At 37.7% G+C, this 13,931-nt stretch overlaps 1 protein-coding gene across 1 annotated transcript in view; it reads right to left on the bottom strand.

Moving 5' to 3' along the window:
• Positions 1-454: 454 nt before the first annotated feature.
• Positions 455-13,931, bottom strand: part of LOC108521262 (coiled-coil domain-containing protein 192) — a gene marked incomplete at its 3' end in the record, with an annotated part of 44,746 nt that continues 31,269 nt past the window's right edge. The window contains exon 3 of the mRNA XM_017860986.1: positions 455-562. Within this exon, the coding sequence (XP_017716475.1) occupies positions 455-562 (108 nt within the window). The remainder of the gene's footprint in view (positions 563-13,931) is intronic.

The raw sequence follows: 13,931 nt of genomic DNA on the forward strand, positions 1-13,931 counted from the left end.
ACCCAAGAGGGATGTCAATATTTGAAAAACTCTCTTCTAAGTAAAGTTTCCTAAAAATGAAAGAAAATTACTTCTGCATGACTCCAATAGGCTTTATTTTATCTTTGAGCTTATCTATTTATAATGCAAATATGCTTTGCTTATTCAGGAAAACCACTTAGCTAAAGAAGGTTTGCCTAACTCATGGCCTGTGGTGAATGAAAGTCAAATAAAATATAAAGATGAAAAAAGTTTTAAAGACTGAAAAGTTCCCTACAAAGTAGGCACTGTTATGTCTAAAATGAATGGAATGCTGTGTGCGTGTGTGTGTGTACATAACTGCAGTGTGTGTGTGTGTGTGTGTGTGTGTGTGTGTGTAACAGTAGAGGCAGAGGTTAAAACGTGTGTTTACATTCACACTTGCCATGCTGCACACTGAGGAACATTTGTTTCCAGTTCCCATAACAGGTGTTACCTGTTCAGATAAAGCTTTAGCCTTTTCTTCTGCTTCTTTCAGACAAGTCTCCAATGACTCAAGTTGGGCCAAGGTAAACGCCATCTGTCCGGTATCCAGGGACACTTTCTTTAAAAAAAAATCAATTATTACTTTTTGACAGGGATAGTTTGAGCGCATCTCAAACAATCTTATGGACTAATGATAGGATTGATAAACTCACACAAATCCTCCCCTTTTCTTAACAAGGAAATAAAACAGCAAAATGTTTTAACAATAGTTTCATTTAAAACATCGAATGTAAAAAGAGTAAAAAACAAATGATGACAATGAACAGCTTTAGAAAGTTAGATTAAATAACTGTCATTGGAATTTGATTGCTTTGAAACTTTTATTCTTACTTCAGAAGGTTAGATTTAAAATTCCACATTCCTGATGGAAGATGTCACCTAGAATGCCTATGTTTTTAACATTCACCTAACAGTAGGAACGGAGTCAACTGAGCTCAAAGAAACCCTGTTTCCTCTCATCTTCACCTTCTCAGCACATGTCATTAAAGCAAAGATACCGCATGTTTACTCATATCATTCTTCCCCAGAGCCTGGCTAATATGACTCAAATTAGCAGATGTGTAGACTCTGCCCCTCAATTTTTTTCTTTTCTTTTCTTTCTTTTCTTTTCCAGGCAGAGTTTCACTCTTGTTGCCCAGGCCGAGTGCAAGGGCACAATCTTGGCTCACTGCAACCTCCACCTCCTGGGTTCAAGCGATTCTCCTGTCTCAGCCTCTGAAGATGACAGGCACGCGCCACCACGTCCAGCTAATTTTTATATTTTTAGTAGAGACGTGGTTTCACCATGTTGGCCAGGCTAGTCTTACACCCCTGACCTCATGATCTGCCCACCTCCACCTCCCAAAGTGCTGGGATTACAGTGGTGAGCCACTGCGCCCAGACTCAAAATGTTTCTAAAGTTACTTTTTCTCAGCTACAAGCTGAAGAGTACACAAAATTGGTTTGAAAACACCAGGTACAGGCCCTTGAGAGCACTTCCTTGCTACTCTTTTGCTATTGTAATACTTAATAATTACAAAGTAATACAAAAAGTTGGAAAACCTTGGACATGCTAGGATGATGACCTTCCTATAGTTTCTCTGGGTGCATCCTGTTTTCTTGCGAATACTCCTGCTGCAGCTGCTTCCAATTAACCCCATAAAGAACGAACTGCATTCCTACATATCTTATAGGTGTAACTTCTGTTTTACTTTTTTCCCTGTGGCTTATGAGACCACCGATTTTACATGTGTGCATTTCCTGACGATACAATAGAGCCATCTGGTGGTAAATGGAACCAGGCATAAAAATCCAGCATTCATTCAGTTTCTGTACTTGTTCACACTATATATCGAACCTTGAGTCTCTGCCACTGGCCTCTGATATAAACAGAATTCTATGGGATGAGAGGCAAAAAAATATTTCTCCTTCACCAACAGCCTGGCTCAACAGTCAGGTTCTGCCACTACAGGGGCATACTCACCCTCAAAATTTGCCTTTAGGGGAGGAACATCTTAGGCTGGAATGGTGATACTAGGAAGTGAACCAATTGTCCTCGGATCCCTGATGGTTCCAGTAATTTCAAAAATGGGTTCAAAATTCTCAAGAAAAGGTCTTTAAACAAAATTCTTGTGCATTTACACTTAGAGATGAATACATGCTGTAAGACATTATATGCAGAAATGGGGAATTGTCATGAGGCCAAACTATTTTTAAAAGATTGGGAATCCCTGATCTAGACTTCTATGTCCAGGGAAAATTTTCTTGAATGTTTGATCTCAAGAGGAACTTTTTAAAATTTGTGTGAGTAGACTCAGCAAGATCATCTAATCCATTTCTCCAGGGCTTCTCCAAACACCCAAAATTTCCCCAGCCGAGAACAACAAACATTTCCATAAGACAAAAGCATTATAAGTCAAAGCCAAATGAAACAGGCATAACTGAGGACTGTTATTAAATAACATAGGATTTTTTTGTACAGACAAATTTAGGGAATTGTCATGTGTTTTAGGACAGGGAAAGACCCGAGCAAACCATGGAGAATGCAAAGTCAGTCTTTTACACCCCTACTCCAGCTGTAGTGAGCACGCCCTGCTCTCTGACATGCCTTTCAGCTTCTGCCACTCTCTTAAGGGAAAAAGCTTACACAAAAGCAGGCACTTTTTAAATAGGAGGTAACTCCATTAACAGAACAAAGGCAAACAAAATGAAGTCAAGAACAATTTCAAAATAAGTAAACACATGAAGATAGAGGTTTGGGAGGTGGATATGTGGTTTCAAAGACGAAAAATGTTAGATGTACTCAGTCGTTGTCCCAGTTTTGCAAGGTACAATGTCAGAAGGGCAGAAAGATAGGGCTTCCATTATTAATTTTATTTTACTTCCAGGTACATGTGGACACATGCAATTTGTATTAATGATGAAAATGAATACTCTCAGTGGTTAAAGTGGTTGCCAGTGAATTATATTAATCAACAGTCTATGACATCAAAATGATGAAAATATAGGCAACATACAGGTGTTTGGGAATTGAACCTGTGTATGGATTTCCAAATGGTAAATTCCAACAATTTAATAATAATCCCCATTGTGAATTTTTATTTTTTGTCTTAAAATTGTCTTCCTAAATATAAAGGTATTATCTAAATACAGATACCTAATGTAGCCAAGATGATCAATCTAAGATGATACTAAATAACACTAAAAATTCAATGAACTCTTTGATTATAGTAAAGACACCTGACTATTATTATGCATGGATGTTGAGGTTGATAGTTTACTAATTGAACAAATCTTATATGACATTGTAAGAGTAGACTTCGTTCTGGTTGCAAAGGTTTCTCATTTGATAATTTAAAGGAAAATTTACATATTATTTTCTAATTTTGTATTTCTTGATTTCTTAATCTATTCCAGTACCTTCTCATTATCCTCTACCTTGTTGTTAAGGCTTTATTTCTCTGTCCTAAAATGACAGCTATCCAAACCCTTTGACCCTTAAGGACTGGCTCAAGGTTTCTGATTGATCCAATTTCATGTGCCATATCTAGAAATGTTCCTGTCTACAGAAGCCAGACAGGACTTTGCTGAACAGTAAGTAGGAGCCTGATAAATAATTGTTGATTGATTAAAGGCTCGGCAGTCAATGAAGGTGGTTGTACCAGAACGAGCAGTCCCTCATGCTGAGAGGCTATAACAGTGACTTCTTTGAGCAATGCTTTTCACGCATCTGACCTGGGACATTGACAGGGATCAGAGCCACAGAGAAGTTCTGCTTGCCATGGTCAGAGGCCAGACTGTGCAGATGAGGACAAGAATGTGGTCACGAGGCTGAGTGATGGTAGGGTTGTTGTAAGAACTGAATGAGGTAAAACAGATAAGTGCTTTGACAGATGAAGTGCTCAATAAATGTTAATAATTCCATTATCCCAATTCCTTTAAAGAGAATAATTTGGTATTAAGACTCTCTAGCTTATTTTAAAACCCAAGTAAAAGAAAATACCCATGGGGACACTTTCATAACAGCCGGTGATCAAACGGCAGTGGGAAATTCAGTCAAGTTTGTAATTGAGAACAGTTAATATATTAAATATGTGCATGTACATTTATTTAAGAGCAAGAGTTTTAAATAAAAGTGTGGTTATGGCAAATTTCACCTTTGTGGAAGAGCATTTTGACATAGGTCAGTTTTGGAGAATTCAGTTTCTCTAAAATCTGAAGCTTCTAATACGTCAGGGTTCTAGCAGCAGCCCCTGCTCAGTGGTACAGTAACTTCCTTCCAGATAAACACATTTTACAAATATCCTGTTTGATATCTATGCATTACTGCTGCCCATTCCTCTCTCCTTCTGCTTGACAGGCACCTATCACCCTATTCTTCCTTACCCTTCTGCAACCTACTCATTTTCTCATGCAGAGTCAAGTCTGTCCCCAGCTGATCTTCTTCTCCCCCACCCACCACCCATGCCTCATCCCCTCACCCTGGGCACATTTATTTCATCTCTCCCCACTCCCCTTTCATGATCAAAATTCACGTCACAGTGATAATTTCATCACTCTCATGTTCTTTTGTGTTTAGCGTTTGTAGTAGTTTCTTACACTAAATTGCCCATTTCTACTTAGGCAAATATTTAAAAACTCAGTTTTCCTGGTTCTAATCCATTCCAGTGAAAACAGTATTCCTGTGTTTGGGTTTGCCTCAATAGTCACCTAAGAAGATATTTAAATTCAAAATGTGAACAAATTACAACTAGTTGTCGAAATGCCCATCAATATGGCTGAGCAGGACGTGGCTCTGGGAGGATGGTGGCCTGGATTGAGCATAGCCTAAGGAGCACTCTGCTTGTAATCTGGAAGGTATGGTCTATATCTGACTTGATTCTAAGTGATCATGTGACTTCGAGCCAGTTGCTTCATTTGTCTGCGTCTCAACATTTTCATCTTTAAATGAAGAATGTATTGATAAAGCCCAGGAGGAAATAGATGGCTACTTCAGTGCAGAAACTGAGGAGAGTTAAATGAAGGGACGATTTAGAAGGTGTGGGTAAGATTAAAGGAACCAACAAGGGTTGGCAAGATATTCCCTGAAAGTACAGGTGCCCTTTGCCTTATCTTGACCTGAAGAGGTAGGGGAAGAGCAAAACTGATAGGTCTAGAAAGAAAGCTTGAGGAGAGGAACACAACCACGGCCAACTATGTCTAGGCAGTTGTGGTGGTTGCAGAGAAGTAGGGAGGGGAAATGAACCAGCGGAGTCAATAGCCTGACCTTAACTCCTCTCATCCCCTGTTCTCCTGTCTGTGTCTTTCTTGGGCTGAACTCAACAAGCCAGAGGTCAAGAGAACCCGAATAAATGTCCAGAGAGATCAGCGTTCCGTGAAAAGATGAGTTGGGAAGGGTGGAGAGTGGATAGGGAGGAGGAAACAAAGAAATCTCAGCCCAAAGGGGTTTAATTATATTAGTGGTTCCCAAATGCCACCGCATGGATCAGTGTTGGTTTGTGATAACATTTGTGCCAGCCATTAACAAAAGGACAAGGCAAACTTTTAAAGAGAACATTGTGAATTTTTCATGAAGCCAAATTGATTCCTCCTTAAAGACTCATTTTTTCTGAGATTATAATCATTCTACTGTCTTTGGTGTTAAGAGGATATTTCTTTAACAAATGATGGCGGTATATGGAAATTATTGTGTTTTAGTGTCTTGAAAAAAATTGAAAAGTTGGCAATCCTATGAGAACTAACCCTAATTATTTTACGTGTGAAAATTCTTACTGGCTTATGAAATCTAAGTATAGAGACCTCCTATCTAAATGATCCCTGTTAAATTGTGAATTGAATGTTTTATCAGGTGGCCTTTCCAGATCTAGAGTCCCTGAATCACCCTGGACCTAGTTCAAGATGCATCTATATTCTATATCAACTTATCTGCCTTAGCAAGGTTCCAGGATATTATTTTTTAAAGAAATAAACACATTCCTAAAGGTCAACCTTTCACCCTGTGAAAGATTTAACTACTTGTCCATTTCTATAGCCTCACTGATAGACTAAAAGAAAAAGATATTGGAAAGAAATTGTTGACTCAGATTTTAATTTATAAAAAGGTTGTTGGCATGGAAGTTAAAGAGAAATGACCACGTGACATTTGATAGTTTCATAAATAACTTTAAATAATGGCTAATCCAAAACTCTTAACATGCCAGCTCTTATTCCAGTTCAGCTCAAAGCAATTCAATTCAAGTTCAAAAAATATTTATTGAAGGCTCACTATTTGCCAGGCACTATACTAGGCAACGGGGAAATAAGGAGTAACAAAGCAGACGTGATTGATATGCTCACCAGGAGTCTCAGCCTAGAATTTCTCTCCAATACAGAAATCTTGGAATTGGCTTTATGTAAAAATGAAAAGAATGTCACAAGTTTGGTGGTTAATTTAACATTTTTATGCTCACTCATAATATACTGCTTTATGCTTTAGGGCTTTGTTCCTTCCTCCTTGATGAGGATTCTGGTTAGAGTCTGATAGAAGGTGGTAAGAGGCAGTTCTAATCTGTTTTCAAATATTCCAGGTCTATCTCTAGTAATATTGCTTTATAGGCTCTTAGAGACCTTGTATAAACAGCATCAGAGGAGAAAAAGGACCTTGCAAAAGATGGATATCTTCCATGGTTTAAATTAAAGTTAACAGCAAAATAGGATCTGGGCTAGAGGAGCCCTGAATTCGAGTTCATATTATATTACATATGTTACAGAATCTGTTCTGTGACCTAAAATAGCCCTCTATCATTTGATTTATGAGCAACACAGACTCCTTTGAGTACCTGATAACATCTGTGAATTCTCTTATCAAAAAAAAGTATGTGCACAGCTTGCACACACACATACAATAAGCACATGTGCACATAATTTTGTATATGCTTTCAGGGTGTTTAAGCACCCTTCTCAATGCCATTCATGTAGCCCACATTAAGCAATCCTTGTTTAGAGGGAATATCACATGTTAGCCACCTTTAATTTTTATTCAAAAATAAATTGCAGGCTGGGTGTGCTGGCTCAAGACTGCAATCCCTGTATTTTGGGAGGCTAAGATGGACAGGTATCTCGAGCCCAGGAGTTCAAGATCAGCCTGGGCAACATGGTGAGACCTCGTCTTTGCAAAAATTAAAAATAATTAGTAGGTGGTGGTGGTGCGTGCCTGCAGTCCCAGCTACTTGGGAAGCTGAGGCTGAAGGATTGCTTGAGCCTGGCAAGCGGAGGCTGCAGTGAGCCGAGATTATGCCACTGCACTCCAGCTTGGATGATAGAGCAATAACCTGTCTCAACAACAATAACAACAACAAAATTTTTTTTAAAAATATTTGTTTTTAAATACAATTTTCAGTCAAGTGGGATATCATTTGCCATTTGTAAAAATGGTATTTTTTGTGTGACAGGATTATTTATTTTCTCACTCATCATGTGTAAGTTTAGATTTTGAGTACTTTGGCATGTTGACCAATTATGTTTTCATTCTCCAACTGAATTTTAGTGTTTCAGGAAATGCACATGCCTGTAGGACTTTCACGTCAGCTCATGAGTAAAGTGATAGAATTGATGACATTTCATTGCCCAAATTGATTGTGGCTTTTCAAAGTTAGTTTTGTTATATAAATTTTGCTATACTGTGTAAAATCAACAGCAAATGTTTTATGATTGACAGTGTTCAGACTGGAGGTAACTTTTTTCTACTAAAGAGTTTTAGATTTTAAATAGGCAAATTTTTTAAAAATTTAAAAAATCAATTACAATGATAAGAACTTCAATATTCCAACAATGCTATTTCCAAAACCTAGCAAGGAAATCCTTCATTGAACTTGAAGTTTCATAGAAACCTTTTTCATGAGAAATCCTTTCATTTCCTCCCAGACTGGCATTTGCAGATTCTCTTCTTTACCAAGATCTGAAGGAGAAATGTGTTATGCATCCTTTCATATCAGATAAAAGTTTAGCAACAATTTCCATAGTGCATTCCAATATGATAAGGCACAGAAGACAGATGGAAAGGCTCATTTTGCTGTGAATTTCCACTTCTTTTAAGGTCTTGCAGTCAAAATGCTTCTAAGAGGCATGTCAAAAATATTGGAGAAGAAAGCATAGAACAGCCAACTGTAGCTATTCAGTGGGCCTTAGTTTTCCCATCTGTGAAATGAGAAGACCATTGTACGTCATTCGACTTGACCTCTGCACTGGCCATTTGGCGAGCTGTTTTGACTGTCCAGTGTCTTTCTCTCTTTGGAGAATTTCCCATCCCATATACCCTATATTCCAAAGTTAAAAGCCAGGAGCTCCTTCCCAAGCATTCTTCACAGCCAAGGTGTAGTCATTTGACTTAGACTCCACCAAGTCAGACACACCAGCATGAAACTTCGATGTGGTTGAGAATGAAATGAAAAAGGTGCCAAACAGCTTGGAATCTGGCTTGGTGGACGGGGTCATTCTGTTTTCAGGGGCTACAGTGACAGAAGACTTAGAAGTAATATCTCAGATTCAGGGAAAATGACAGGTTATAGGTCTGGTGGCAGCAGTAACAGGTTTGCCCTCAGAATCTGCAAGGTAATTGGGTGTAACCTCCAAGGTTGATACTCTGGCTCTCCTAAAGAACCTCTGACATAATTAATGTTTCCCAAAAATTCTTTCCCCCCTGAATCTGAACTAGTATGGGTTCTGTTGATTTCAAATATGAATCTGACTGATGCAAGGTCCTTGACGTAATTATACTTATTGTTTGTGTGACTTTAAGTAAGTAAGTAATTTAATTATTCTGAGCCCCCATTTCCTCATCTATAAAAATGGAGGAGGTGATAACTCCAGGGTTTGCTGTGATTATTACATGGGGTAATTCAGAAACTTACTTAGTATAATGACTGGTCCACAGTAGCAAGTAAAAAGAAAATTCTGTCTTCAAGCTGTAGATTTTATGGTCCTATGATGTAGCTTCTGGGAGTTCCCAGCCTAGGAGAGAGTCTGGGAGTTGACTGTAAGGACCAGAAACTCTTGGCTTTATGTGATATATCTCCTAGCCTGGTTACTTCTTGTTAGAAAAGGCACATCGTTATGCATAAACTAAGAGCAAAAATTCAAAAATGCAAGTGGGTAGGGCACAATCTTGTATCCTCCCCTGCCAGCAAAGGATAATTTTTACTTGGTCTGCTCCATTTCTTCTCTTCCTTGACCTTCTTTTTAAAAAATTGTATTATTTTATTTTAAGTTCCAGGGTACATGTGTGGGATGTGCAGGTTTGTTGCACAGGTAAACGTGTGCCCTGATGATTTGCTGCATCTATCAACCTATCACCTAGATATTAAGCCCCACACGCATTAACTATTTACCCTGATGCTCTCCTTCCTCCCACCACCCTCACCCTGACAGGCCCCAGGGTGTGTTATTTCCCTCCCTGTGGTCCTGTGTTCTCATCATTTGGCTCCCACTTATAAGTGAGAACATGTGGTGTTTGGTTTTCTGTTCCTGCATTAGTTTGCTGAGGATAATGGCTTCCCGCTCCATCCACATCCCTGAAAATGACATGATCTCATTCCTTTTTATGATTGTGTAGTACTCCATGGTGTATATGTACCACATTTTCTTTATCCACTCTATCATTGATGGACATTTGGGTTGATTCCATGTCTTTGCTATTGTGAATAGTGCTGCAATGAACATATGCATGCATGTATCTGTATAATAGAATGATTTATATTCCTCTGGGTATATACCTAATAATGGGGTTGCTGGGTCAAATGGTATTTCTTGTTCTGTGTCTTTGAGGAATCACCACACTGTCTTCCACAATGGTTGAACTAATTTACATTCCTACGAACAGTGTAAAGGTGTTTCTTCTCCATAGCATTGACAGCATCTGTTTTTTCTTGACTTTTTAATAATTGCCATTCTGACTGGTGTGAGATGGTATCTCACTGTGGTTTTGATTTGCATTTCTCTAATGATCAGTGATGTTGAGCTATTTTCCATACGTTTGTTGGCCACATAAATGTCTTCTTTTAGGAAATGTCTGTTTATGTCTTTTGCTCACTTTTTAATGGGGTTGTTTTTCTTTTTCTTCTACATTTCTTTAAGTTCCTTGTAGATTCTGGATATTAGAACTTTGTCAGATGAATAGATTGCAAAAATTTTCTCCCATTCTGTAGGTTGTCTGTTCACTCTAATGATAGTTTCTTTTGGTATACATAAGCTCTTTAGTTCAATTAGATCCCATTTGTCAATTTTTTATTTTTGTTGCAATTGCTTTTGACATTTTAGTCATTAAATCTTTGCCACAGCCTATGTCCTGAATTGTATTGCCCAGATTTTCTGTTTGGGATATTATAGTTTTGGGTTTTNGTTTGCTGAGGATAATGGCTTCCCGCTCCATCCACATCCCTGAAAATGACATGATCTCATTCCTTTTATGATTGTGTAGTACTCCATGGTGTATATGTACCACATTTTCTTTATCCACTCTATCATTGATGGACATTTGGGTTGATTCCATGTCTTTGCTATTGTGAATAGTGCTGCAATGAACATATGCATGCATGTATCTGTATAATAGAATGATTTATATTCCTCTGGGTATATACCTAATAATGGGGTTGCTGGGTCAAATGGTATTTCTTGTTCTGTGTCTTTGAGGAATCACCACACTGTCTTCCACAATGGTTGAACTAATTTACATTCCTACGAACAGTGTAAAGGTGTTTCTTCTCCATAGCATTGACAGCATCTGTTTTTTCTTGACTTTTAATAATTGCCATTCTGACTGGTGTGAGATGGTATCTCACTGTGGTTTTGATTTGCATTTCTCTAATGATCAGTGATGTTGAGCTATTTTCCATACGTTTGTTGGCCACATAAATGTCTTCTTTTAGGAAATGTCTGTTTATGTCTTTTGCTCACTTTTAATGGGGTTGTTTTCTTTTCTTCTACATTTCTTTAAGTTCCTTGTAGATTCTGGATATTAGAACTTTGTCAGATGAATAGATTGCAAAATTTTCTCCCATTCTGTAGGTTGTCTGTTCACTCTAATGATAGTTTCTTTTGGTATACATAAGCTCTTTAGTTCAATTAGATCCCATTTGTCAATTTTTTATTTTGTTGCAATTGCTTTTGACATTTTAGTCATTAAATCTTTGCCACAGCCTATGTCCTGAATTGTATTGCCCAGATTTTCTGTTTGGGATATTATAGTTTTGGGTTTTACATTTAAGTCTTTAATCCATCTTGAGTTAATTTTTGTATATGGTATAAGGAAGGCATCCAGTTTCAATTTTCTGCATACGGCTAGCCAGTTCTCCAGCACCATTTATTAAACAGGGAATCCTTTCCTCATTGCTTATTTTTGTCAGGTTTGTCAAAGATCAGATGGTCGTAGTCTTATTTCTGAGTTCTCTATTCTGTTCCATTGGTCTATGTGTCTGTTTTTGTACCAGAACCATGCTGTTTTGGTTACTGTAGGCTTGTAGTATAGTTTAAAATTGGGTAGCATAATGCCTCCAGCTTTGCTCTGTTTTCTTAGAATTGTCTTGGCTATACAGGCTCTTTTTTGGTTCTGTATGAATTCTAAAGTAGTTTTTTCTAGTTCTGTGAAGAATGTCAGTGGTATTTGAATAGGAGTAGCATTGAATCGATAAATTACTTTGGGCAGTATGGCCATTTTTATGATATTGATTCTTCCTATCTGTGAGCATAGAATGTTTTTCCATTTGTGCCCTCTCTGATTTCCCTGAGCAGTGGTTTTTAGTTCTCTTTGAAGAGGTCCTTCACTTCCCTTGTTAGCTGTATTCCTAGGTATTTTATTCTATTTCTAGCAATTATGAACAGGAGTTCATTCATGATTTGGCTCTCTGCTTGTCTATCATTGGTGTATAGGAATGCTTGTGAGTTTTGCTTATTTATTTTGTATCCTGAGATTTTGCTGAAGTTGCTTATCAGCTTAAGAAGCTTTGAGGCTGAGATGATGGAATTTTCTAGATATACGATCATGTCATCTGCAAATAGAGACAGCTTGGCTTCCTCCCTTCCTATTTGAATACCTTTATTCCTTTTCTTGCCTGATTGCTCTGGCCAAAACTTCCAATACTATGTTGAATAGGAGTAGTGAGAGAGGGCATCCTCGTCTTGATCTGTTTTCAAGGGAATGCTTGTAGCTTTTGCCCATTCAGTATGATACTGGCTGTGGATTTGTCATAAATGGCTCTTATTATTTTAAGGTATGTTCCATCAATACCTAGTTTATTGAGAGTTTTAACATAAAGTGATGTTGAAATTTATTGAAGGCCTTTTCTGTGTCTATTGAGGTATTCATGCAGTTTTGTCTTTAGTTCTGTTTATGTAATGAATTACATTATTGATTTGCATATGTTGAACCAGCCTTCATTCTGGGGATGAAGCTGACTTGATCATAGTGGATAAGCTTTTGATGTGCTGCTGGATTTGGTTTGCCAGTATTTTACTGAGGATTTTGCATCGATGTTCATCAGGGATATTGGCCTGAAGTTTTTTTTGTTGTATCTCTGCCAGGTTTTGGTGTCAGAATGATGTTAGCCTCATAAAATGAGATAGGGAGGAGTCTATCCTTTTCAATTGTTTGGAATAGTTTCAGAATAAATGGTACCAGTTCCTCTTTGTACCTCTGGTAGAATTCAGCTATAAAACTCTCTCTGGTCCTAGGCTTCTTTTGGTTGGTAGACCATTTATTACTGCCTCAATTTTAGAACTTGTAATTGGTCTATTCAGATATCAACTTCTTATTGGTTCAGTCTTGGGAGGATGTATGTGTCCAGGAATTTATCCATTTCTTCTACATTTTCTAGTTTATTTGCATAGAGGTGTTTATAGTATTCTCTGATGGTTGTTTGTATTTCTGTGGGGTCAGTGGTAATATCTCCTTTATCATTTTTATTGTATCTATTTGATTCCTCTCTCTTTTCTTCTTTATTAGTCTAGCTATTGGTCTATCTATTTTATTAATTTTTTCTTATCAGCTTAAGAAGCTTTGAGGCTGAGATGATGGAATTTTCTAGATATACGATCATGTCATCTGCAAATAGAGACAGCTTGGCTTCCTCCCTTCCTATTTGAATACCTTTATTCCTTTTTCTTGCCTGATTGCTCTGGCCAAAACTTCCAATACTATGTTGAATAGGAGTAGTGAGAGAGGGCATCCTCGTCTTGATCTGTTTTCAAGGGAATGCTTGTAGCTTTTGCCCATTCAGTATGATACTGGCTGTGGATTTGTCATAAATGGCTCTTATTATTTTAAGGTATGTTCCATCAATACCTAGTTTATTGAGAGTTTTTAACATAAAGTGATGTTGAAATTTATTGAAGGCCTTTTCTGTGTCTATTGAGGTATTCATGCAGTTTTTGTCTTTAGTTCTGTTTATGTAATGAATTACATTATTGATTTGCATATGTTGAACCAGCCTTCATTCTGGGGATGAAGCTGACTTGATCATAGTGGATAAGCTTTTTGATGTGCTGCTGGATTTGGTTTGCCAGTATTTTACTGAGGATTTTTGCATCGATGTTCATCAGGGATATTGGCCTGAAGTTTTTTTTGTTGTATCTCTGCCAGGTTTTGGTGTCAGAATGATGTTAGCCTCATAAAATGAGATAGGGAGGAGTCTATCCTTTTCAATTGTTTGGAATAGTTTCAGAATAAATGGTACCAGTTCCTCTTTGTACCTCTGGTAGAATTCAGCTATAAAACTCTCTCTGGTCCTAGGCTTCTTTTGGTTGGTAGACCATTTATTACTGCCTCAATTTTAGAACTTGTAATTGGTCTATTCAGATATCAACTTCTTATTGGTTCAGTCTTGGGAGGATGTATGTGTCCAGGAATTTATCCATTTCTTCTACATTTTCTAGTTTATTTGCATAGAGGTGTTTATAGTATTCTCTGATGGTTGTTTGTA

The sequence above is a fragment of the Rhinopithecus bieti genome, unplaced genomic scaffold, assembly GCF_001698545.2.
Source record: "Rhinopithecus bieti isolate Rb0 unplaced genomic scaffold, ASM169854v2 scaffold_58409, whole genome shotgun sequence".
Lineage (NCBI taxonomy): Eukaryota > Metazoa > Chordata > Mammalia > Primates > Cercopithecidae > Rhinopithecus > Rhinopithecus bieti.